This window comes from Haemorhous mexicanus, chromosome 3, assembly GCF_027477595.1.
Source record: "Haemorhous mexicanus isolate bHaeMex1 chromosome 3, bHaeMex1.pri, whole genome shotgun sequence".
In the NCBI taxonomy this organism is placed as follows: domain Eukaryota; kingdom Metazoa; phylum Chordata; class Aves; order Passeriformes; family Fringillidae; genus Haemorhous; species Haemorhous mexicanus.
Window position 1 is genome coordinate 98,051,964 of NC_082343.1, and position 23,493 is coordinate 98,075,456.

At 42.6% G+C, this 23,493-nt stretch overlaps 1 protein-coding gene across 3 annotated transcripts in view; it reads left to right on the forward strand.

The window, feature by feature from the left end:
• Window positions 1–5,680: 5,680 nt before the first annotated feature.
• Window positions 5,681–23,493, forward strand: part of ERICH1 (glutamate rich 1) — a 92,077-nt gene continuing 74,264 nt past the window's right edge. For all 3 annotated transcript variants that reach the window (XR_009485939.1, XR_009485940.1, XM_059842803.1), the window contains exons 1-2: window positions 5,681–5,811; window positions 21,205–21,396. Coding sequence is in view for 1 of the 3 variants with exons in the window: in XM_059842803.1 (XP_059698786.1) it covers window positions 5,790–5,811; window positions 21,205–21,396 (214 nt within the window). In the remaining 2 variants the exon portion in view is untranslated. The remainder of the gene's footprint in view (window positions 5,812–21,204; window positions 21,397–23,493) is intronic.

Below are 23,493 nucleotides of genomic sequence, written 5' to 3' on the forward strand. Positions count from 1 at the left end.
GCATAACATTATTAGGGCATTTAAAAGTTTCACAATACAAGCCATACCATCAAGAAGCAAAGAATCACAGGAAACTTATTCAGCTGACCTCCAATGCACAAAATAAATTTCATGAAGAATCAGCATTTTTTAATAAATGTTCATGCTAAGGGAAAGTAGATTCCAGACAAGCCTAAATAATTATTTTGCATCCTCATCACACCTTAGGGATTACCGACAATACAGCATCACCTCAATTAAAGGAGAAAGATAATAAAAATAGTTTTGAATTGTTTTTCTCAATACTGACCTGCTACCTCTCCAGGACAATGCAGAGAAGTTGTTTCCTCTGAAAGGCAGCATGCCAGAGGCTGAACACTGCTCAAGCAGCCTTTCAGCTTCCAAGATGAAATACATATGAGAGACACCTTAATTGACCACTATACTAGAGTGGTGTTCAATTTCTCCCTAAATCTGTCATAGTTTTCCTAATTGATTTCAATGTCATTATCAAGATTTAACCTTTACTTTTTCTAGAATAAACTTTGAAATGCAAGAACTTTTGTGTTCAAAATGAGATCAGGTCAATCTGACAACATTAGGATGCTCTTCTTTCTTCTGACATAACACATTTACTTTTTTAAGAGAGTATTTAAGATGGAAGATGGCAAATTGAGAGTGGTTGGAAGAATTTTGCATAGAGAAGGAGAAGCTATGAAGAACCCAAGATGGGGAGCTATAGCGAGACAGAAAGCTCTAGAGTATACTTAAGCTCTTTTTATTATTTGTGCAAAGTCTAAATCTCTAAATTTCTGATTTTTGTCTTGTTGGATTTATGCATTTGATCATATTTTTGAGATGTTCCACTGCTGTCAATTTATCTACACACAGTGGTTGCAGCATCTCCTGAAGATAACAAACACCGATTCCCCTTGAGAGATAAAAGCCTTCATCTATGGTATACCTCATGTATTTCTGCTAACTACTGGTGTATGCTACCTTTACTATCAAAAATAGAAAGAAAGCCTTTTTATATCATAGGAATATACGCTTATAAAGCCACAAAAAATTGAGAGGGCTTAAGGCCAATGCCATTTTGGAAGTTATTTGCTGTTCATTTTCAAAACTGGCAAGGACAGAGAAATGTGACAAATATGGAATGAAAATGCATGGAAGATAAGTAAATTTTATGCACAAAAGAAGTATTTAAGAGAGTACAGTGAGAAACAGATAAAAGAAAGTGAGACCAAATATATATGCATGCGTGGAAACGCTGATTGAGAAATCTAACTGCAGTGATTTCCATCCTCTCATCACAACCGAGCATGTACTAAATGAATAAACTGCTACTTGACATTTTCTAAATAAATATCATGGGAAGAGTACTTATTTTACTTTAATGAATCATTTCAGCCTCTCCAACAGAAAGTAGTTGTGATGAACTATAATCTGTTCTGGGAAATATAGTTCTATAATGGAGATATATATGGACTGAAATATGAGAAGTTGTGTTCTCCAACAAGTCTGCTTTAAAAGAGATTCTGATTCATCTATGCCCACTTCTACTTATATTTGATCATAGCTGTTGACATACTGTATCTGCCATGCTGAGAGCTATTTCTCTACTAGAGGTAAGAAAGCCATATGGTTCGTGGATGACTATGAATTTTTGCAAGGCAAACTGAACTAATATGTGTATATTTTTTTTTCCTGTAGCTATTCAAACAAAACTATCCATTTAGCAAACAGAACATTTTCAATTCAATGGGATATTTTGGCCCATGTAATACATTTCTAAGGACTGAAAGTCTTCTTTAAATGCAATCACAATTGATGGTCTAACACTGACTTTCTGCATTAGTGATCCTCTCATTCACCATGCATGGTTAGATATAAACAAATTCACTGCACTGATTAAGTGAAGCAACAAACAAGACTTGTCTTGTTCATGGAGTAGAACCAAAACAGCTGTTTTTGTTTGACTGATGCAGATTCAAAAGGCCCCCAGTGGTACACCTCATAAAAAATCAGCAGGTTATTTGAGGGGTTATGTTCTTTTTATTACTAAATCTTCTCATAGGATTATCGTAGTTATACAAGGAAATTGCTTTGACTACATGTAATTACAAACAGGGAAAAAAAGTTACTGCCAAAGACAGGTGTAAAATAACATTTTACCATCCTTGTTAGGGCTCAAAAAACACATGCCAACAATTACTCCAAAGTCCACAATTTAGCCAGGCAAAGCTCACAATCAAGCTGAAATTCAGTCATCCAGACTGCATCTGCAAGTATTTCCTATTAGAACATCTGCTGTCAAAAAACCCTTTCATAACTGTGACATGATAAGTGGAGCAGGACAGGCAATGTTCAGGGGAGCTTGCAGAGGGCACCCTCTGGGCAGAATACTGCTTGATGTTCAGACACAGTGGAAACTGGACATGCAAGCTTGCCTCGGGATCAGGTATGAATCCCTCTATTCGGGGATATGTTTCTTATATCACATGCACCAATTATTATTAAAATAAGTTGTTTCATGTATTGGAATTCATTTAGAATATAACTTTCAGTTTGCCACAATGGACCTTGAAATTTTTGTCTTGCTTTGGTAACTTTTTGTTTCAACAGCTTGGCATTGCCAACAGTATCAGTATTAATATTTGTGGGATCCTGCCATACACAAATGTGAAATCCCAATCCCATTAAGCCATTGTGGTTATTACCATTGATTCAGCAAGTCTTGGATTTGACTGTGATTTTATGTGTTACATAGACAAAACACATTGTCCTCAACACCTCTGTCAAGAGTGGTATATGTTTGCTGATTGTTACATGCTTGCTTAAAGCACTTGATTGTTAAATGCTTGCTTAAAGCACTGAGGACTTCACTCTAAGTGTAATTTCAATTTGCACCAGGAATTTAAACTCATTTCAGAGGGACTGGAAATTCTAAAAAGTTTTTAGAGGTATTCCCTATACCATTCTAGTGCAAACTAGATATATGACAAGCTAAATGCAAATAGCACTTTATGGTACCAAAATGAAAAGCTAAAACAAAATCAACAAATTTATTTGACAATGCTAGATTTTAGTTCATGTGTTACTGAACAATGGCATAATAAATACATTCTTTAACTTAGGAATATTATGTCATACCACACAGGGTCTGCCTCGAGCACTCACAATTAAATCTCCAATGTATAACATTGTAATTCATAAAACTATTAAACATTGTCTGAGTCCACATAACATACATTTTGAAAAGCGTGCAAAATGATGGGGGGAAGAACCTCTGAAATATAAATGATATGATCAGCTTAGCACTGTAAAAATAGCTGCACACAGAAAAATTAAAACTTGCAGTTGCGAAATAAAGAGTTTTATGCAAACCATCTGGAAATTACTTAAAAGTATTGCTATATTGCTGAAAGCACAGAAATATAAAACTTCAACTCTTCCTATTTTACATGTTTTCCAGATAAAACACAAAGGCAGAAAGGCAACAAATCAGAGATGTGAACGGCTGACACCTCAAATACACGTGCATTATAAAATATTACCATCCATCCTCTGGTCTACCCCCAAACTGCTTTTTAAAACGTCCAGTACAGTCAGTATGCCCCCTTGACACATACTACAGTAGAAAACATTGAGTTAATAAGACTCCACATGAGATTTCTCCTCGGTCACATTGAGGTGACCATTGCTCCTCGCAGGATGCCTGCTTGCAGTCATCTACTACCTAAATGGCTGGAGGTATCCAGTGTTTCAAATTTTTGTCAGTGCTCTGCTTGTGTTGCTACTGTGAAGCAGATAGAAATAGTTACAAAACACTCCAGCGCTAAGAAGGGCACTTGCTTTCACAGCCGTGATCTTGGGCTCACACCACCTTAGGTGACGGGAGCACTCGGTCACATTCTCAAGTCTTTAATCTGGAAGAGATTCAAGTATCACCTGCTCCCAAGGCACATTAAGCCTGTGTAGGAATGTGCCGTAACGAAGCAAAATTGGAAACAAACAATAGGTTGTCGCCGTAAATTAGAACCCTTTAAGTTTTAGGGAAGTTGAGGCCGAAGCACTAATAAATGGATTTATGGCTAAACGCCAAGCTGTACGGCACCGGCACCGCTGTTAGAACTGGGACACCAGCAGTGGCAGGAATTAGGTTACGAAGGCGACAGAAAGCGGGACGGTAAAATAAAGTCCCTTTTCTGCAGCTCCCGCCGGCTGGAAGGGTGTCTCCCACTCCCGTGCCCCGGACCGATCCGTACCGGCCCCACCGCAGCTGCAGGTCGGGGCGGGCCGGCCAGGACTGCCCGCCCCGACGGTGGCGGCCGCCGGGCGGTTTGCCGGCTCCGCTCCGGGAAGCGAGGCGGGCTGGGGCGCGCTGCGCTCTCATTATGACTGGGTAATTCTTTTAGTTCTCCGGCAGACGGTGTTTCAAAGGACCGCGGAGGCTCTCAGCCAACCCGCCCGCGAACGCCGCCCTCTGCGTGGCGAGAGCCACCCGTGATCGCCCCTCGGTGACCGAGGGCAGCGCAGCAGATGAGCCGGGCTCCCACCCCCGCGCTCCGGGTGCGCGCCCGCGGACTCTCCAGCCGCGCCGAGCCCTGTGCACCCGCGGCGCGGCAGACGCGCAGAGCCGGTGCGGACACCGTGCGGGACTCACCTGCCGCCCGCCCCTCCTCGGCTGCCGGGCTGCCGCCCCACCGTCCCTGGGGGCCGGGCAGTCCCTCTGGAGGACTGGGACAAGCCTGGCGGAGCAGCGCGGCCGCTCCGACGTACCCGCACCCTCCCCGGGGCGGCACGGCACAGCGGCCGGGAATGGAAAGGGGGGAGCGGAGCAGGCGGCGGTGCGCCGCCAGCCCCGGCTCCCCGGCCCCTCCTCACGGGGCAGCCCCAGAATCACGCGCTGCCAAAATTTAAATCGCCCCAGCACTGCGGCTCCGCGCGCAGCATCCCCCTCCTTCCGCCGCTCCCTCCGACCACACCGGCCACACGGGAGGGTGCCAGACCGCGGCCACCCCGCTCAGGCATCGGGCACTCCGCCGCGCAGCCGTCCTGCCCGGGCTGTACCGAGGCGAGACCCCCGCCACGGCGACACCGCGCCCGGGCCAGCGCGACGCCGGGACGCGCCGGTGATAGGGATGACACCACAACCGACGGCGCGGCTGGCGCGCCCTCGCCCCGCTGCCTAGGCGCCCGTCCCCGACGGTGCGGTCCCCGCGCGGACCCGCGGCACCGGCACCCGCCCGTTCCCTCCGCTGCTTGTGCGGAGGCTCCCCGCGAGCAGCCCGGCGCGCCTGCCGCCCCGACGGCGGTCCCTTCCCTTGCCTCCCCTCCCTCCCTACCTCCCTCCCTACCTTTTTCAGCGCTGACATTCTAGTGCATTATTAACGCGGCGGGTGCGGGCTGCGGCGGGTCGGGATTAAGGAGACGCCGGGAGCGGGAGCAGCGGCGCGCGCCCAGCGTCCCCCGGCGCCGCTCACCCGCCGGGGCCGCCGCGCGCCGCTCGCCCGCCCGCCGCGCGCCGCTCCCCCCGCCCCGCGCGCACCCTCGCCCTCGCTCCCGCGCGCGCGGCAGGGGCGCCCCCGCCGGCTATGCGCAGCAGCGCGCCCCCTGCCGGAGGCCGAGGACATCGCGCCCGCTGAGGCGGGGCGGGACGGGGCGGAGCCAAGGCGCGGCGCGGGGACGCCCTGCCGCAGCCCCGCCAATGGCGGCTCCCGGCGCCGGGACCGACAGGCGCGGCGGCCAACGGGAAGGGGAGCTGGCGCGAGGTCGCGGGGGTGTTTCGGAGGGCCCGTGGGGCCATGGCTGGGAGCAGGAGGAATGGTGAGTTCGTGTCGTGAGGACGGGTTAGTCCTGCTGTGCTGCCGTCGGGGTTGGTGACGGAGGGAGCTGAGGGGCGGCGGTGACGGCCCCGGGCGCGGCTGCTCTCAGCCGAGGTGTGTTCCGGCCCGGGCGCAGCGCGCTGCTGCCGCGGGACTCGCTTGTTCCGCTTCTCGGCGCCCTTCCCGCGGGGGAAGGTGGTGAGAAGCCGAGCGAGCCTGGCGGCGGGGGAGGCGGGTGGACGAAAGTTGCCTCAGCGGAGCCGGCCCGCCGCACAGGCGGGGCTCTGGGTGCGCGGGGCGCCGGAGACTCCGGGGCTGAGCCCTCCCCACCTCCTGACCAGCCGCTCTGGCTCGAAGGGGCCGGGACGGGTTCTATTGACGAGTATTTCTGCCTCGGGGTGGGGAGAGAGTAAATAAAATCTACTTGTCTAATCACAAAGTGTTTTAAGATGACACCTTTTTTCCTCAATACGCACATACATGCGTGCTTACTTGTTAGTGACCCTCTATTTCGGCTTAAAGTGGCTTAGCTCACTTCTGAAATAACTGTGGTACTGTGCTTGCAAAGAATAAGATAAAAGCCTTCTGCTATCCAAGCACAGCTTCAGTCTGTTTTGTTTATCTAAATGTTTTATAAGACACGGCACAGGAAGAACGCAGTAATCAAAATACAGGTGTTCCATGAGTAATATCTTATTCTTAAGGGGTATCGAGTAGAGCTGAGCTGTGAGAGCTGAATACTTGCGTCCTGTGGTTGGCTTTTGCGTTTTCAGACAGTTCCAGCATCCTGAAACTGGAATACTTCATGGGAGGGTAACAATTTGAGAGTGAAACTGATCACTAGAGTTAATGTGTAAGCTATTTGCTGACGGATTGCAAGTAGAGATCGTTTGAAGGAGGTTTAAATACACAGCAGTGTTCTCTGTGGTTAAGATGCAGATTCGCTGAGAGGAAAGGAGAAGGAGTTTGTCTTCTATGCTTTGGGCATGTGAATTACAAATTGATGATTTCTGGAAAAAAGTGAATTAGGAAGATTGTTTAAAAATGAAGGTCAGATAAAGAGCTACTTCTTTTGGTAGCGTGTCAGAGAAAGCTAAAATGATCATGCTGGGTATCTGACTTTACAATGTAAAGTCGGAAATCATTCATGTTTTATTCAGCTGCTCTAAGGAGCCTTGACTTTAGATTGGGAGAAAATACAGTGAGAAATACAAGGATGTCACATGCTCCCCTAGGAAGGAAATAAAATACCTGGATGAGTTTAGAACCTCATCTGATCAGCCTCTGTAGCCCATAGCATATATGAAAACTGTTGACTTTCTGTTGTAAAACAATATGTATTTTTGAAAGGACAGGTGTCCTATAAAAGCTGAGAAAGAAGGTTTAGCTGCTTCTCTTTAAGGTTAATTTTGCTGGTTTTTTGTAAGAGTATGTTGAAATGCTGAAGACAGATTTTTGTCTGCATTACAATAGAAAAACGAAGCTTTTTGTTTTGTTGGGAAACTGGGCCGTAATACAGAATAAATGGGATGGTCAACAGCTTGTAGGGCATAAGTCTAATTGTCAGTGAAGAGAAACTAAGTAGTGAAAAACCAGTAGCGCAGGTAAGTGAAATGCACTTCACTCTGCCAGGAAAGGGTGAGACAGGAGTAGTTGAGAAAGTGCATTTCTTTTCTTTTAGTTTTTGTGGAGATTTTGTTTGTTACTTGCTCATGTACCAGTGATTCGTGACAGGGCTAGAGGTACTACCACTGTCATTCTGTGTGTTGTCAGCTAGGTATTGATCCTGTCTAGGACAGCTGAACTCCTAATTTGTTGCTGTTAAACATTGACAATTGCATCTTGAAAGCTTTAGTCATCATTCTTGAAAGTTTGTGCCACCCCAAAATAACACATTCGTAAAGGGTTGTATGGAGAGTAATGTTCCAGCTGCTGAAGGGTAGAGATAAGGTATTGATGCAGTTGTAGTGTACATTATTGATATAATTGCCAGTAAAAAGTGATAGTAAAGTTGTGCTGTACAAGGGATGATTTAGTGGGACAGCAGGAGGCTTCCTATTGGAGAGATTAGACTGGAGAGCAAATGTGGGCCCTTGATAGACATCAGTGACCAATGACTTTAAATAGAGAATATTGCTTCAAGGAGTGCTATTTTCATCTCTCAGGTGACTTGGGGTAGAATTACAATGGTCGTTGAAATGAGATTGCAGTTCCTTAGTTTTGGGGTTTTTTGTTTTGCTGGGTTTTTTTTTTAATTGCCTATATCACATATTAAATATCTTTATTCTCGCAGAAAAGCACACCATTTCTTCCCTTTTTCTAGTTTCAGAGAAGCATTGATTATTGGAGATCTTGAGGTTATTCAAATCCTTTTCTTATTTTTGGTTTTCAAACTCAACATAATTTTTTGGCAAATACTTTGATGTTTTACTGGGAAAAAATACACCCTTTTTTTTTTAAGCGGGTGTGTTTTCTTTCGTCATCTATTTCCCATCATTTAAGGTAAATATTAATTGAAAATGGAGTTTCATGCCTGACATTATTTTTTTTCCTTCTGTGAGAAGTATCTTGCTTACCCCCCAAATGTGACCAAAGATTTATTATAACATACCAAGATGTAAATTATATTTGGATTGTAGTTGCTAAATTACAAAAAGCTGGGTTTTTTGTGATTAAATGTAGAAGCTACACTCGACTAAGTGTACTTGACTCTGCCATTGAAACCCTTTATGGAAGGGGGAAAAAGTTTTTGTTGCTGACCTTGGTGTTATGCCTGGATGAGAAGTGCAGTCAAGGAGAAAGGCCAAAAAGGTAGTGAAAGAAGCAGAAAGTATATACGCAATGGTCTTCTATTTAGGAAGTCTGCAAGGGGAGCACGTGCTCACAGAGAGCAGAGCCAGATATAATGTGGTCTTTAGGGTTCTGTGTTTTGTGTGGGTGGCTGTTTGAAGTTTTGGCATTTTTTCGGGAGATGGAGTGTGTTGGTGTATGGTTGGTTTGTTCTTAGGAAGTTCAAGCAATTTGCACGTGCTTTGCATTGAGATAGGATGGTCCTCAAGCAAAGGTGGGACTGTTTAAACGTGCTAGGGAGTAATAATATTTAGGATCAGGTGTCTGAATCTGTGTTATATAGTAAAAGTGGTGGTGTGTGCTGTTAAGGTGTGTCTGTTTGTAGTTACTTTGCCTTTTTAAACATTCAGTGTGTAAAGCCTTTCACTCAACGCTAGGTTTACTCTTGCTGTAACATAGATTTCTGGATTCTATCACCTCAGAGCAAATCCGCTCACATACTCACCTGCTAGTGGGATGAGGGAAAGAATCGGAAAAGTGAGAAAACTCACTTGACTGAGACAAAGACAGTTTAATAGGTAAACCAAAATCCACACAAGCAAAACAAAAGAAGGAATTCGTTCGCAGCTTCCCATGGGCTGGCAGGTGTTTAGCCTTCCCCAGAAAAGCAGCAGTCCTTTACCTGTAATGGTGACTTGGATGACAGACATCATCACTCTGAGCATTCCCCCCTTCCTTCTTTCCCCCAGCTTTATTTGCTGAGCATGTCCACATACGGTCTGCATATCCCTTGAGTCTGCTGCTCCAGGTGCGTCCCCTCTCAATTCCTTGTGTACTTACAGCCTTCTTCACTGGTGGGGTAAGTAACAGAAAGGGCCTTAAGACTGCTCAGCAATAATGAAAACATCCTTGTATTACCAACCCTGTTTTCAGCACAAATCCAAAAGAAAGCCCCATACCAGCTACTAAGGAGAAAATTAACTCCACCCCAGCCAAAGCCAGCACAGCTTGTCATGGCAATATGTGGTTTCTTATGTTTTCAGTTATTTTTAGTTCAAAAGTTTGAAAACTGTTCTCAAGAAGTTTGGATTTTTGTGGGTTGGGTAATGACTTAAAGTAAAACTCCATATAAGTCTAGAAAGAAAAGAAAAATTCAGTTGCATTGGAACTTCCATAACTTTTTTGTGATGGGATGTTTGGTGTAATATTGATTTCTGTTATATATAGAATAGATATGCTTGCAGAAGTTGCTTGATTTTCTTATAATCAAATGTTGAAATCACTGCAAAGGCTGATATATTTACTCTTTGAAAAAATCTATGTAGAAATTCAGTTAATGTTTTATATAATATGACCTTATAAAGATTTCTTTTCAATAATACTTAATGTACAAATCTGTTGGACTTTTCTTTGTGTTTAGTGATACTACACCTGCCAGTTTCATGGTTTGTTTTAAATACTGGTATATTGACCTTCATTTTACCTTCCTTCTTCTCATGTGAAACTGCCTGTTTAAAATTTGCAATTTTTTTCTCTTCAGTAATCTGAAGTCAGAATGAGTTGTGGGTTTTTTGTGTTTTGCCTTTTGATTTTTACTGTTTTCAGCTATTTTGATGTTTTCCATATTACTACTATAATTTACCATAACATTTTACTTTAGCCAGTGTGTGTCATATGCTCTTTGCATCCCTATTGAGGTTGAAGTAAGATTTAAACTTTCTGAAACTTTATACCTGTGTTGGCCTCAGATTGGTCTCTGAGCAGTGATAAGTGCACAGCCTTCCCCCTTCCCTCACCCAAATCTGTCCAGAAGAGAGAGGAAAAAAGTTTTATAGAATTACAGAGTACGCTGAGTTAGAAGGGAGCAGAAGAATCATTGAAGTCCCATTCCTGCCCCTGCACAGCACCATCTCCAAGAATCACACCATGTGCCCAAGAGATCTGTCCAAATGCTTCTTGAACTCTCTCAGGCTTGGTGCTGTGACCACTTCCCTGCAGAGTTCCAGTGCCCAAACACCCTCTGGATGAAGAACCTTTTCCTGATGTCCAACCTAAACCTTCCCTGACACAACTTCAGGCCATTCCCTTCAGTCCTGTCACTGGTGACCTCAGAGAAGAGATCAGGATCTGCCCCTTCTCTTCCCCTCACAAGGAAGCTGTAACTGCAGTGAAGCTCCCCTCCGTCTCCTCCAGGCTGAACAGAACAAGTGCCCTCAGCCACTCCTCATATGGCTTCCCCTCAAGGCCTTCATCATCTTTGTAGGTCTCTTTTGGGGGCTTTCTAACTGCTTTGTATATTTCTTATATTGTAGCCCTCAAACCAGCTCACAGGATTTGAGCAAGGAACAGTCAGCAGTGAGGATTTGAGAGTGGGACAATCAGCAGTGCAGAGTGGGACAATCCCCTCCCTTGCCCAGCTCTGCCTGATGCCCTCTGGAAGACAATGGGCCTTCCTGGCTGCCGGGCACTGCTGACAGTCTTGTGCAGCTGTAGTTTACAGTTGGCTCAACTTAGTGGCCAGAATTATGATTATTAATAATAATAATAGTCACCAAAGTTGAGTTTTGGTAAGGGGGTATGATATCTTCAGATGTTTTCAGTGAGGTGTGTTCGATTATGCCAAGTAAGAAAAAGATAATGGTGCAGTATGAGGAACATATTTTTAAGTTTTGTAGAAGATAGACTGTATGCACAAATTGAAACTATAGTGAAATGCTGTTTTCCCAGGACGGCAGTAGCAATACACATTTTGCAGGGCTTCGCTACAAGGCAGATGAGGTTCTTATGAACAGCAGAACAAAATCCTGGTGTTCTCGTTGTGAACTTCTTATCATCTTGGTCATGTCAAGTTTATTGGATGTCTAGGATCTTGTGGCTGCAATTAAGGTGGCCTACTGACAGATCTCTAAAACCGTTGTTGAGACAGGATATCACGATCTATTAGTCAGATTCTAGTTGAACTACACACTCATGTAGAATTTGCTGACAGATGTAACGCCAGTCTTACTGATTTGAAACTGCAATGTGACAGAGCCTGTGCTTGGTCTAGCTGAATAAATTTCTTTCAAGCTAAGAAGAGAAAATAAATGTTGGCTTTTTCTAGCAATAAGTTACTGTTTTGTATCCGCAATTGCTATGAACTGTGTTGGTCTGGAGGCTCACAGGTCAATCTTTCTTTGTAATAACACTCCCTTTGTAATAACTGCTTAATTTTGGTGGATGCATAGATATGGGGTGTTTATTCACTATATTTTTTTCCTTTGCTACCTTTCAATCTTACTGATGTATGCCATATACTTAAATAAGCTGCAGCTCTTCAAAAGTTATCTCACAGATAGGAGAATTCTATATTACTGAATTTTAGATAACAAAGTGGGTTTCCATGTGCTATAAAAAGTAATACTAAGTAAAAAGATAAATGGAGATGTATTTTATCAACTACTACTTTAGAGCACAAAAATGGATTTTTTTCCCACTGTGGTTCTTCAACCTGTAATAAAGAATATGACAAGTGTAAAATTAGGGCAATTAGCATCTGATTTTTTTTTTTTTTTTTTTTTTTGTCTAATGGGATATTGAAGACTAATAGATGCTGTTTCAGTGAAAATAATGTCAGTGGTCTTGAGACAAGCCGTGATATTGTGAAGTTACTATTACACACTAGATATAAAATAACAGCATCTGCATTTCTTGTGCCACTCCCTGTGACGTTTTGGTTAAGAACCATACTGATATGCAGCTGATACCTAGTAGTTCAAGCACAGAATTCTTGGACCTTGGATACAACTAAATCCTTCCATTATTTCATTCCCAAATAGTACATGTGGGTTCTTTACACCGTGGCTTCTTTACACCATTACATATTTAATAATAGCTTTAGCTGTTAAAACCATCTGTTATGTGTAATGTCAATGAGACCAATTGTAACTTGTAAAGAGGACCATTCCCACCTTGTGTAGACATCCTGTGAAGAACTGTACAATTTTTTCTCTTTAAGATGTCATTAAAGTTTTGTTCGTCTTGTAGAACTGAAAGGTTGCCTAAGGAGCTAGTCAAGTTTAAAATAATCAGGTTTTTATATCAGCATTTCACCATGGTGCTTCTACTCAGTCTTAGTTTTGGAGTTCTAAAAGCAAAGCCAGGAAAACTGCACAACAACCAAGCAACATCATTGCTTGTGGGAGAAATGGGATGAACAGCCTTTGTTCAAAAAACCTGCTCTCTTGACAAAGGCAGGTAGTTAAAAGTAAGGTGTGTGAGGCTGAAAGACTGCTTTCTGGGCCAAAAGAGACCTCAGAATCAAGGTTTCTAACCTGCAGGAAATCTCCAGTGGGAAACATATTCCTATATAATGTAGGATTCCTTAACCTAGTAAGGAGAGGAAGAAAAAGGTCCAATGCTGAAAACAGTCAAATTTTTCCAATCTAAATGGCAAACGTGGTCTGTGTGTGTCTTGTGCCAAAGGTGATAAGGCACTGGAAAAAACCCTGATATGAATTATGGAGTTCATTTAGAGTCTTTTGAAATATATTAAAAGTATTGCGATACAAGTTTTTGGGTCTCAGTGTAGGTAGGTGTGTAAAAGTACTTCTCCCAGTAATTTAGACGTGATGGAGTAGTACATTTTCTGGCATTAAGATGCAAGTGAATTCTATCCTGAAATATGAAGCTGAAAAATTACTTGGTGTCTTCCTCAAGAAAGCATATCATAAAATAGCAGTGCTGTTTGGAAGGAAGGACTGTAAATTCATAGATGTGTTTTAGTCTGACGTATGGAGACTGAAGATGTAGTCAATGATCTGCAGAATGGCCTCCTCTTTGACTAAACACAAGATCTTGTAAACTGTTAGCTTCTATGTTTGTCTACAAGTGCCTCTTGAAAGAGACAGTCGGCTTCAGCCTGAATTTTCTGCTGCAGATCTTGCAGTCCTTGCTTTTTTATCCTTTTTTTATCCTTTAGCTGCTGTAAGAGCCTGTTACCATAGCTTCGCCTGCAGGATGCGGACTGCTTGCAGCCTGGGAACACAAAGCAAAATACTGTACCCGTTCCTATGTACATAAAACTGTACTTTGATCACAGCTACGATTCCACATATTTCACTATTTTTTTCCCCAGTTGGAAAGATCAATTCTGTTATTCCCATGATACTGCTACAGTGCTTTGCTTTGGTTTGCATGTACTACGCTTGGTGAAATGGAAATACATCACTCTTGGCAAAACTGACATTGCTGATAGCAAGAAAATCACATTTTCTGTTTCTTTCTCCTGCCTTGAACAAGAGCATCCCATCTTAGATGTTAGACACACCTTTTAGGTGATCTGAACTGTCAAGCTACACAGAATGTAATTGCATGTCACTATATTGTTCTTTTTACCATATCCCTGCACAGCTTGAATGTTTTTTGGTAAAAATGACGAGGATTGGGGAAATGATACCCTCTTCAGCTGCCGTGGAATGTTTAGTAGTGGTTAATTACTCTCTTTCTTTCTTTATTTTAATCTTTCGGTAGTTGCTGAATTGGTATCCCAAATCTGGGGATCTTCTCAGCAGCTAAGTGATCCCTGCTCAGAGGATTTGGGAGTTAATGACTAAATAGCTATTAATTTCCCTCAGGACTAGAATATGTTGTGCACTTACACAAGCTCTCTTGTCTTTATTCAAGCCTTTGGTCTCTGCCATTTCTAGCAATGGTTTAGGGTCTTTGAGCTTCAGCTGATTCCTTTTTGTTTTGTTTGTGCCGTTTTGGCTGTGGGGCTTGATGATTGGAGGTTTTGTTTTCTCTAAGGTCTGTGTGTGTGTGTGTGTCTTTTGCTTGTATTGGGAAGTTAAGGTCAAGGTTAATAAATGTAGTTATCTTTGTAGGTTCTGTGTATTGATTTCCATTTACTCTAACAGGGGCCTGTACTCAGTGCACCATCATCTCTACTAAGTACATCTTGGGCACTCAGAGGCTCATTGGCAGAACTGGTGTCTTGTGTACATTGAGGTCTCTGGAGCAAGGTTTAATCTGCAGGCAAAACAGGATACCTTGCATGCCATCAGGCATCATAACTTCAGGCTAAATTTTGCCCTGGTAGCTGAAATACAAACTGAATGTCTTTGTGAGGCTTGCAGAGCCATGACCCAAGAATCACTGTGTTAGGCCAAATAAGCACAGAGAAAAGACCTTTGTTCATCAGTTTGGCCAGCTGAACAGCTCTTTCAGAAAGAATCTAGAAGACTCAAACTATGAAACTATCCTGTATGGTTAAAGGAAAAGTAAGCTTTGTTGGGCATCACTTAGAGGAATGAAATGACTTCTGGCCTGAAGGTATCATCAGTCTTCCACCTGCTAGCTGGTAAGAATAGCAGTCTAGCTAACATTTTCTGTCTGTAGCAGTCTTCTAAAATGCTTTGTCCTGATAAACACAGTCATCTCTTTTTCAAGAGTCACTCTTTTTCAGGTGGTTTCCTTGAAGGTCTCTGGTCAAGAGTGTCCAGGCATCATTAAGGAAGAGGAGATGATCTATGCAATGGGATTGCATGGATCCCATGTTATATCCTACTTGGCAGGGCCCTCCACAATTTGCTCTAGTTGATCCTGTTCCGAGCTTTTGGATTAGACTGGGTGATGTCTGGAGGTCCCCTCCAGCCTTAACAGTTCTGTGATTTTTATGATTATGTTATAAAGTAACTGTCCTTTTGTGCCCTTCATAGGAGATGTGGTACTTGCATGATAAAAGAGACTTCAAGGATTTAAATCCATTCGAATACTGGAGAGCAATTCTTCACTAACAGAGATGAACTGAATGTTTTAATGAAGCCTTGTCCATATGTTCTGCATGAGGATTATCATTCTGTCTGCTCTTTCCGTCCTTTTCCATTCTGCTGTACTATCCTTCTGCTGTAGCAGAAATAGCATATTAGCACATCTTGCACATGGAATGGTTTTAGAAGAAGTTACTGATTCTTCCATTTTTGGAAAGCTTCTGTTTGTAGGAGAGACAAAGAGACCAAGTAGGGCAACTTGCAAGCTTCACAGAGTTCAGTGCTCCCAATGCCATTTTACTTTGTTCTTGCTGCCCAACTTCCACTTAAGTAGGCAGGAGGCAACCAAATGAGAAATGTGGTGGAGGTACTTACAGTATGGATAACAAGTAGCCAAAAGTATGTGCCAAGCATTCTCCACAGAAATAGTTTTGAGGAAGCACAGAAACGTTTCTGATGTTTTTCCAAACTTAATGCATTTAGTTCTTCAGCATGCTTTTGTTACAGTCTAGTCCTGAGTTTTGAGTCATGCTAAGTCCTGTTGCCCGCCCCAGAATGTTCATAAATCTGCAGTGCTATTTCAGTGTGTTTGTGGATAGTCTGCTTATGTATGTAATATGAATTCAGTCAATGTGTCAATTTAATACATAGCCGTCAAAAATGCATTTATTTGAAGGAGGCTCCTTATTCATCTTGTGAAATTAGTAGTAGAAAGGTCATGGATGTTCACAATTTGTATCAGTAGCCAGCATGTGTTCTGCATTGTATTTCTTGGAGTTACACTTTGCTTTTTTATGTGATGTCAAGTGTAGACACTTGGTGCTTTTTTCAGTTTTCTGATGTATTTGTACTTCACTCTTTCCAGATGTGAGTTGTCAAGAATTAGCCATGGAACTTGTTTGGTATGTATTGCAGCTTGTTCTCATGTCTGAAAATACTGGCTCCTTTTTGTCACTGAGGAATTCCTGGAAAGTCAAGTGTTATAGTGTTTCTTCAGCTCATTGCACAGTAGGAATATTTTAACAGTGCTGCATGTTTTCAGCTGGAAAGTGATTTTTTTTTCTTTTAAAATTAAATGAAAAGCTTAATCAGAATCAAAAGACTACATGAACTTGAACAGTTTCACAATCAGTTATGCTGACAGGAAAATGTTAAGAAATAACTATATGGATATTAAGTTGACTATCCTATGGCTATGCTGAGAGCAAGTCTTACTCCATTTTGAAACTCTAATAGGTAAGATACATTTCTGGTAGTAGATATTTTTGCTTGAATTTCCTTTGTTGCTAATATTCTGTTAAGGGGTAGTTATTTTTAAGGGTCTGAGCAGTTCTTACCAAATTGACTGATTTCTGATGCTGAATAATACCAGAAACATCAAGTTAAGGAGAGGTTTTCAATAGGCAGGAACTGCTCCATAGCATCAGGCAAGACCATTCTCCTGTGATTGAGCCAGTGCTTGTGTATATCACACAGTACCCTTTTTTTCAAATAATTGCAGCGATAAAACCCTCTGGCAAGAGCTTCCTTTGTCACGTGAAAAATGTTTTGGTAACTCAGTTCTGAGACTCTTAATTGCAAAGCAGAGTGCTAGTTTGGAGCATGTAAAGCTGCTGAGGATAGCAGAATGGGTATTCCTCAGAGCCTAATTTCTTTGTTCACTTATACTGAGGACCACTTTGTTCAGGTTTTGGGCTGCAGGCAGATTTTCATTTTCTTTTTTATTCAGGGTAGAATATACTTAAGATTCCAAATAGTTCAAAATAAGTCAGTTTTTTCAGCACTTTCTGGGTGCTGGATTCTGCACCTGTATTGGAATAATTACCAATATATCCAGATGGGACTTGTCTGGCTTGACTAGCTTCTGCTGCTTGACCGAAAGGCAGCAACTGTGGTGTTTTCACCTCAGAGACACCTCTGGCTGTGCTGGATGCTGCAGCTGGCCCTAGAGACAAACCCAGACATGCAAAGCTCCGGTTTACCTCTGTGCAGATGCTTTAAGGCGAGGTGAAGGAAAGGAGTGGGATTCTGCTAGAGGGTTTTGATGCAGAGTTTTATTCCAACCCGCAGGCTTCTGAATCCTGTAACAGCTCTAACAGAATCCCTCGAACCGCGTGGTCTCTGGCTCTTTTAACCCCAGGGAGAGGGGGAGGGAAGGGGTAAGGATCCCACCAACCAAGTGCAGGTTGGGCAGGTCTCAGGTGCAAGGGACACTTGGGTGGGCCAATGGCCCCCCGGGGAAGCCAGGCATCTTTTGAGCTCTGCCAATCACTCGACGCCCTTCTGGAATGCCAGGGTTGACAGACAGCACTCAGCAGGGGTCAGGGTGGGGAGAAAGGAGAGGTGATTGGCACCTGGGAAAGGACCGGGATACCTGAGACAAACTATGACATCCCACTGCAACACACCTGGCATGGGGCAATGCTGGCTGTACAGACAGGCTGGGGAGTGAGATTCTAGAAAGCAATGCCATGGAAAGGGACATGGGTCAATGACAAGTTGAACATGAGTCAGCAGTTCAACTGGTTGGCAGCCAGGAGGGCCAACCCTGTTGTGGGGGGCATCAGGACCAGCATGGCAAGCCAGGCAGGGAAGGGGATTGTCCCACTCTGCTCTGCTCTGCGGTGGCCTCACCTCGAGGGCTGGGGGCAGTTTTGGACACCACAATATAAGAAAGATATTAAGCTATAGAGAGCATCCAAAAGAGACCTACAAAGATGGTGAAGGACCTTGAGGGGAAGCCATTTGAGGAGTGGCTGAGGGCACTTGGTCTGTTCAGCCTGGAGGAGACTGAGGGGAGCTTAATTGCAGTTACAACTTCCTTGTGAGGGGAAGAGGAGGGACAGACCCTGATCTCTTCTCTGTGGTCACTAGTGACAGGACTGAAGGGAATGGCCTGAAGTTGTGTCAAGGGAGGTTTAAGTTGAGTATCAGGAAAAGGATATCTTCATTCGGAGGTTATTTGGGCCCTGGAACAGGCTCCCCAGGGAAGTGGTTACTGCACCAAGCCTGACAGAGCTCAAGAATTGTTTAGACAACGCTCTTGGGCACATGATGTGACTCTTGAGGATGGTGCTGTTTAGGGACAGGAGTTGGACTCAGTGATCCTTGTGAGGTCCTTCCAACTCACCTGATTCTGTGATTCTTCATTCACCTGAGTTAGGTGAACTGCTGGGGTTCGTTGCTTTCTGCTGTCTTCAGAAGGCTTGAAATGCATCAAGTTTCAAATGAGGACCTTGTAATGTCTGTGTGTCAGCACTTGTCGCTTCTGTTTTGTTACAGATATTGGAAATTGCTAGTAATCTTAAGAGATGATGACCTGTGTCAGTGCTGAGATGCTCTGACACAGATGTGAAAACTTTGCAGGCAGTAAAGAGCTCCCTCACTCCACATCTTGCTGCTTCTTCCAGTGTCTGCTGAAAACTCCAGCCAAGTGGATGTTGTTTTGGTGAATCTATCACTGTTCCTGATCTAGATACTTCTTTCTGAGCAAAAGAGAGTTTTATCAAAGAATAACCTCCTCAGTATTTATACCCTCCAAGGGAGGCATTCTATCAGCTTGCTTTCTCAAGCAAAAGTATTAAAGATGGGTAGAGCTCCCATGGGAATTAGAAGGAATAAATGTATCACAGCAGGTCTTATCTTGCTTTCTGAAGTAATGCTGTTGTGTGTATGAATATAGTCCCTCAATTTTAAAAATGGAAAGGAAAAGGTGATGTAATTTGGGGGGGAGAGATGACTAGGGAAATCACATTTCAAGGTGAGGAGCATAAAAGACAGTGTAGTTATGAGGAGGCTGCTCTTCTCAGCAGATTTGGAGATATATTTGTTTATCTAGATTTATCAGTATGTCAGTGATCATTTGCTTTGGAAGAACAGTTCCCTCAGTACAAGTGCTTAAATGTTAATGTGTGTACTGGTTGTGGATGTGCTAGAGTTAATTTTCTTCATAACAGCTCCTGTGGTGATGTGTTTTCTATATTTGTGGTGAAAATAGTGTTGATGACTCAGGCATCTTTTTGTTATTGTTGAGCAGTGCTTACATGGAGTCAAGGTCTTTTCTGCTCCTCACCCCACCCCACCAGCGAAGAGGCTGGGAGTGCACAAGGAATTGGGAGGGGACAGAGCTGGGACAAGTCACCCCAGATGACCCAAGGGGTATCCCACACCATATGGTGTCATACTCAGCATACAGAGCTGGGAGAAGGAGGAAGTGGGACACGTTTGTCTTCCTAAGTCAGCATTGGATGTGATGGAGCCCTGCTTTCCTGGGGATGGCTGAACACTGCCTGCCCATGGAAGTGACGAATGAATTCCATGCTTTGCTTGTGTGCATGACTTTTGCTTTACCTATTAAACTGTCTTTACGTCAACCTGTGAATGGTCTCAATCCTATCTTTCTGTTCTTTCCCCCATTCCATGTGGGGGAAAGTGAGCAAGCAGCTGGGCTGCCTATTGGCATTAAACCATGACATTTAGTAATGGCTGTACTGTAGTTTATTAAAATGCTGTAGTGTTAGTAGCAACACTTGGGAAAATGACTCAGGATAAACCTCTTGGATAACTTGCTTAAGAGTCAGAGATCTGCAAAAGGCAGTTAACTTTGTCTCATTACGCGGGTTATTTCCATCTGCTTTCTTTAGCAGAGGAGACTAATCGTGGATTTTTGTCTTTCTGGCTGTAGACTAACCTGGCAAGGGAATCTTATGAAAATGCACAGTCACTTGTTCATGTCTGTCTATCTGGAAACTAATCATAGCCCATAGCAAAGCTCATGTAGTTAAGCATTTACATGAGAAAACATAGTTGCCAGGGTACACTGGAGGTAGTTTGTCTGCCAAGGACTGGTTCAAGGATGAAGGGTTTTTTTCAGTTGTGAAGTAATTTATTGTCAAGTTATGTGACAATAAAATGTTTTTCTGCTAAGCTTCATTGGGATGCATTCTTCTTAGAATTGAAGTTATTTTCTCTTGGCAGAATTATTTTATTATGAATCTGCAGCAGGTTGCTTGTGTAGTGTCCACAGAATTTATATTAAATCTGAGGCTGCGGTTTAGATAACATTTTTCTCCTGGTGTCTTTTTCCCCACCCCCACATACCCCCATATCCCCTTGACCACACAGAATTCATGAAACTAAAGATGTTGCTTTGCAATAGATAAAAACTTTTAGTAATACTTTAGTATCTTTTTAAGTTATTGAAGTGTGCACATATATATTCAAAGGTAATGGCTTTGTTAATGAGTAAATTATTTGCATATGTTTCTTTAATCGAATGATACTTGCATTTTACTAACTCATAGCAGATTGTCGGTGTCGTCAGAAATGGGCCCATAAGAAGAAGAGGCGTATAAGAATACTGATAATTCTGTAGAAATAACTGGTTACCATGTGTTTCTGCTGCTGTCTGCTTTTGGTTTTTCTGTGTGATTAAATCATTGTAGCTTACTGATTTTAATGAGTAATTCAATTGCAGTGCCTCTGTGCCAGAAGAGACCTGCATTTTGAGCAGCCTTATGACACTTGCATAGAAAGATTCTAGTTTTAAAAATTGTGTGTTTAGTCTGTAAATGTACTGTTAATTTATTGCCAAAATTTAGTCAAATAGAAGACTTTAAATGTAACCTTGCTAGTGAACTCTGGTGTTTTAAAGCTGTTTTTCTGATTCAAGTTTTGAACTTAAATACATTTTTTTTCTGTGTCACCTGTGAGAGCTAGAGACTACTCAAAACAGGCTTCCATGGAACATGAGAGAAACTGTCTCATATCAATTAGTTGTTGGGGTTTCTGAAGTCTGAAAGTATTTTTAAAACACTGCATTTCTTCATATTAAAAAAAGTTTTCTTACCCTGCAGTGTTCTTGGCGAAATTACTGAAACGACTCTATGGTGAAACTTCATCATCTCTTGTTCAGACTTCAAGTAGAGAAGAGGAGGTGGTTCTTGAAAATCTTGGCTCAAAATCTAAAGAAAAGAATTTGGATAATGTTCAGATTTCATCAGCAGATGCTAGCACATCAACTAATACACCCTGCGAATCATTTCAAGGTGAGACTGTGTTGTCATTTTTCTGATAATATGCTTTTAAATATAGCTGCTTTATTTCAGAACAGTATAGTGTGTCGTTTTTTTCATCTATTGATACCAACGGATGAATTTGACTACTAGGATTAGTGGTACTTAATACCTGGAACACTTGAGGTCCTGTGAAAGTCAAGAAATAGTCTTGATGTATATGCTTGGATGCAGCATTTAGCAAAAGCAAATATGAAAGTTCAGTTTAAACGGTAACTGTCTTTGATATAATGTCTCTTAAATAGTGATAAAATGACTTCTACTGGTATAGCTCTGCTCAGCTGTTAGAGATGCAGATGAAGATAGGTGGGAATACATGACCCTGCCCTCATGCTGCAACAGAAACCCCATGGGGAGGGCAGATCCATCAGAAGGCAGATATTAATTCAGAAACTATATTAGTCCCTTGGAAAAGAGCATTATGTTGTGTGTGTTTATTCAATGAACATGGCACATGAATATTTGAACAGGTAAGTAAAAGTCCTTTTTTTCTCAACTAAGTTGTAGAATGTGAAGGGCATGCCAAAAGATGGAGCTGGAAAATGAGGCTGTGGTATTACTTGTGGGTAAAAGGCTCTGCACAAGTATAGAATGAATGTGAGCTGCTTTGTATTCATCTAAAATCAGATTTTGTCATAACTATAAGGCTGTTAAACTGGCTTGAAATAGAAGGGTATGTTCCACAGAGCATAAAATAAAAAGCTTTCTCTGGGGGAGATCCTTACTTGCTCACAGGGAAGAACTGGTTGTAGATGTGGTCTGGGGCAGGAGAATAATGTCCAGAAGTGAGCAGAATGATTAGTAGGGTTAGAATTGTGTGCTACATAATAACAGATGTTTGTCTTGTTCAGGGATCTGCTTGGTAGGATTAATGAGAAGATTAGTCTGAATTGCAAAGGAGCTCTGAAGAGCTGGTTCAAGAATAACCTCTCAAAGCACAAGAATGGTTTGTTATGACATGCAGAAAATAAAGCAAATGTGGCAGGATGCCTGACAGAGCTCAGATGTGTCTGGGAAAGCAGCAAAGGGAAGGTGGAGGAAGGCTGGCTGGGACAAGGTAGGCACAGGAGCTGTGTCATCACTGTGGAAGCAGTCCCACAGTGCCTGGCAGAGAAGCACAAGGTTCAACCAACAGACCAGTGACACCAGGCAAGTTAATAGTGACAAGGCAGGTCTGAGGTCAAGCCAGTATCTCAAGTCTTTGTGTCAGTGTGTGTGCATCACTTGGTCTGAAATATCCCTCTGGTCAGTTGGGTCACCTGTCCCAGCTGTGTCTCCTTCCACTCACCTCCAAGTTCCTCACCAGCGTGGCAGTACAAAAAGGAGGAAAGGCCTTGGCTCTGTGCAGGCCCTGCTCAGCAATAACAAAAACATCTCTGTATTATCAGCCCTGTGTTCAGCACACATCCAGAACACAGCCCTGTACTGGCCACTGGGAAGAAAATTAACTCTACCCCAGCCGAAAGCAGCGCACCATTACTGTAATACAAGGTTGCATGGAAATTTCAACTTCTTTAGTTCTGTGTTTTATACTCGATTTGGTTGTCAAGATTAGTACTTCTGGTACTTCTTTTGAGTAAGTCAATAATGAACAACATATTTTCAAAAGCTTGATAAAGCAGTAAACTTATTCTGTACAATTATATGTGATAGCATTGGTAAATAATGGTCCTTTCAAAATACGGAACAGGCTATTTATTTGCTCTATGATAATGGTGTGCTAATTATTCCCAACTATGGAGTAATTTCTTAAGCTAGAACTGTTTTTCTTTGTAGTGAATCTATACCATTCCTTATAAATTAGGGCAAAACTACCACTGAAATGGGAGGTGAGGGGGAGAATTTATTTTACCTTGTGATTTATAACTCCTCGGATTTGTTTATACCTGATTCCTATTGCAATATTCTTCAAGATAATGAAAGAAAGGCTTTTTATTCAGAATCCTAATACAGGGAAAATATAGCTTATGGGATAAGAAAAAAGGAGTAAAAAGAACAGGTTTATATTTAGGATTTTCACAGCAGAGCAACAAGGCTGTTTTTTAAATTAACAGCAAACTATAACTAAGT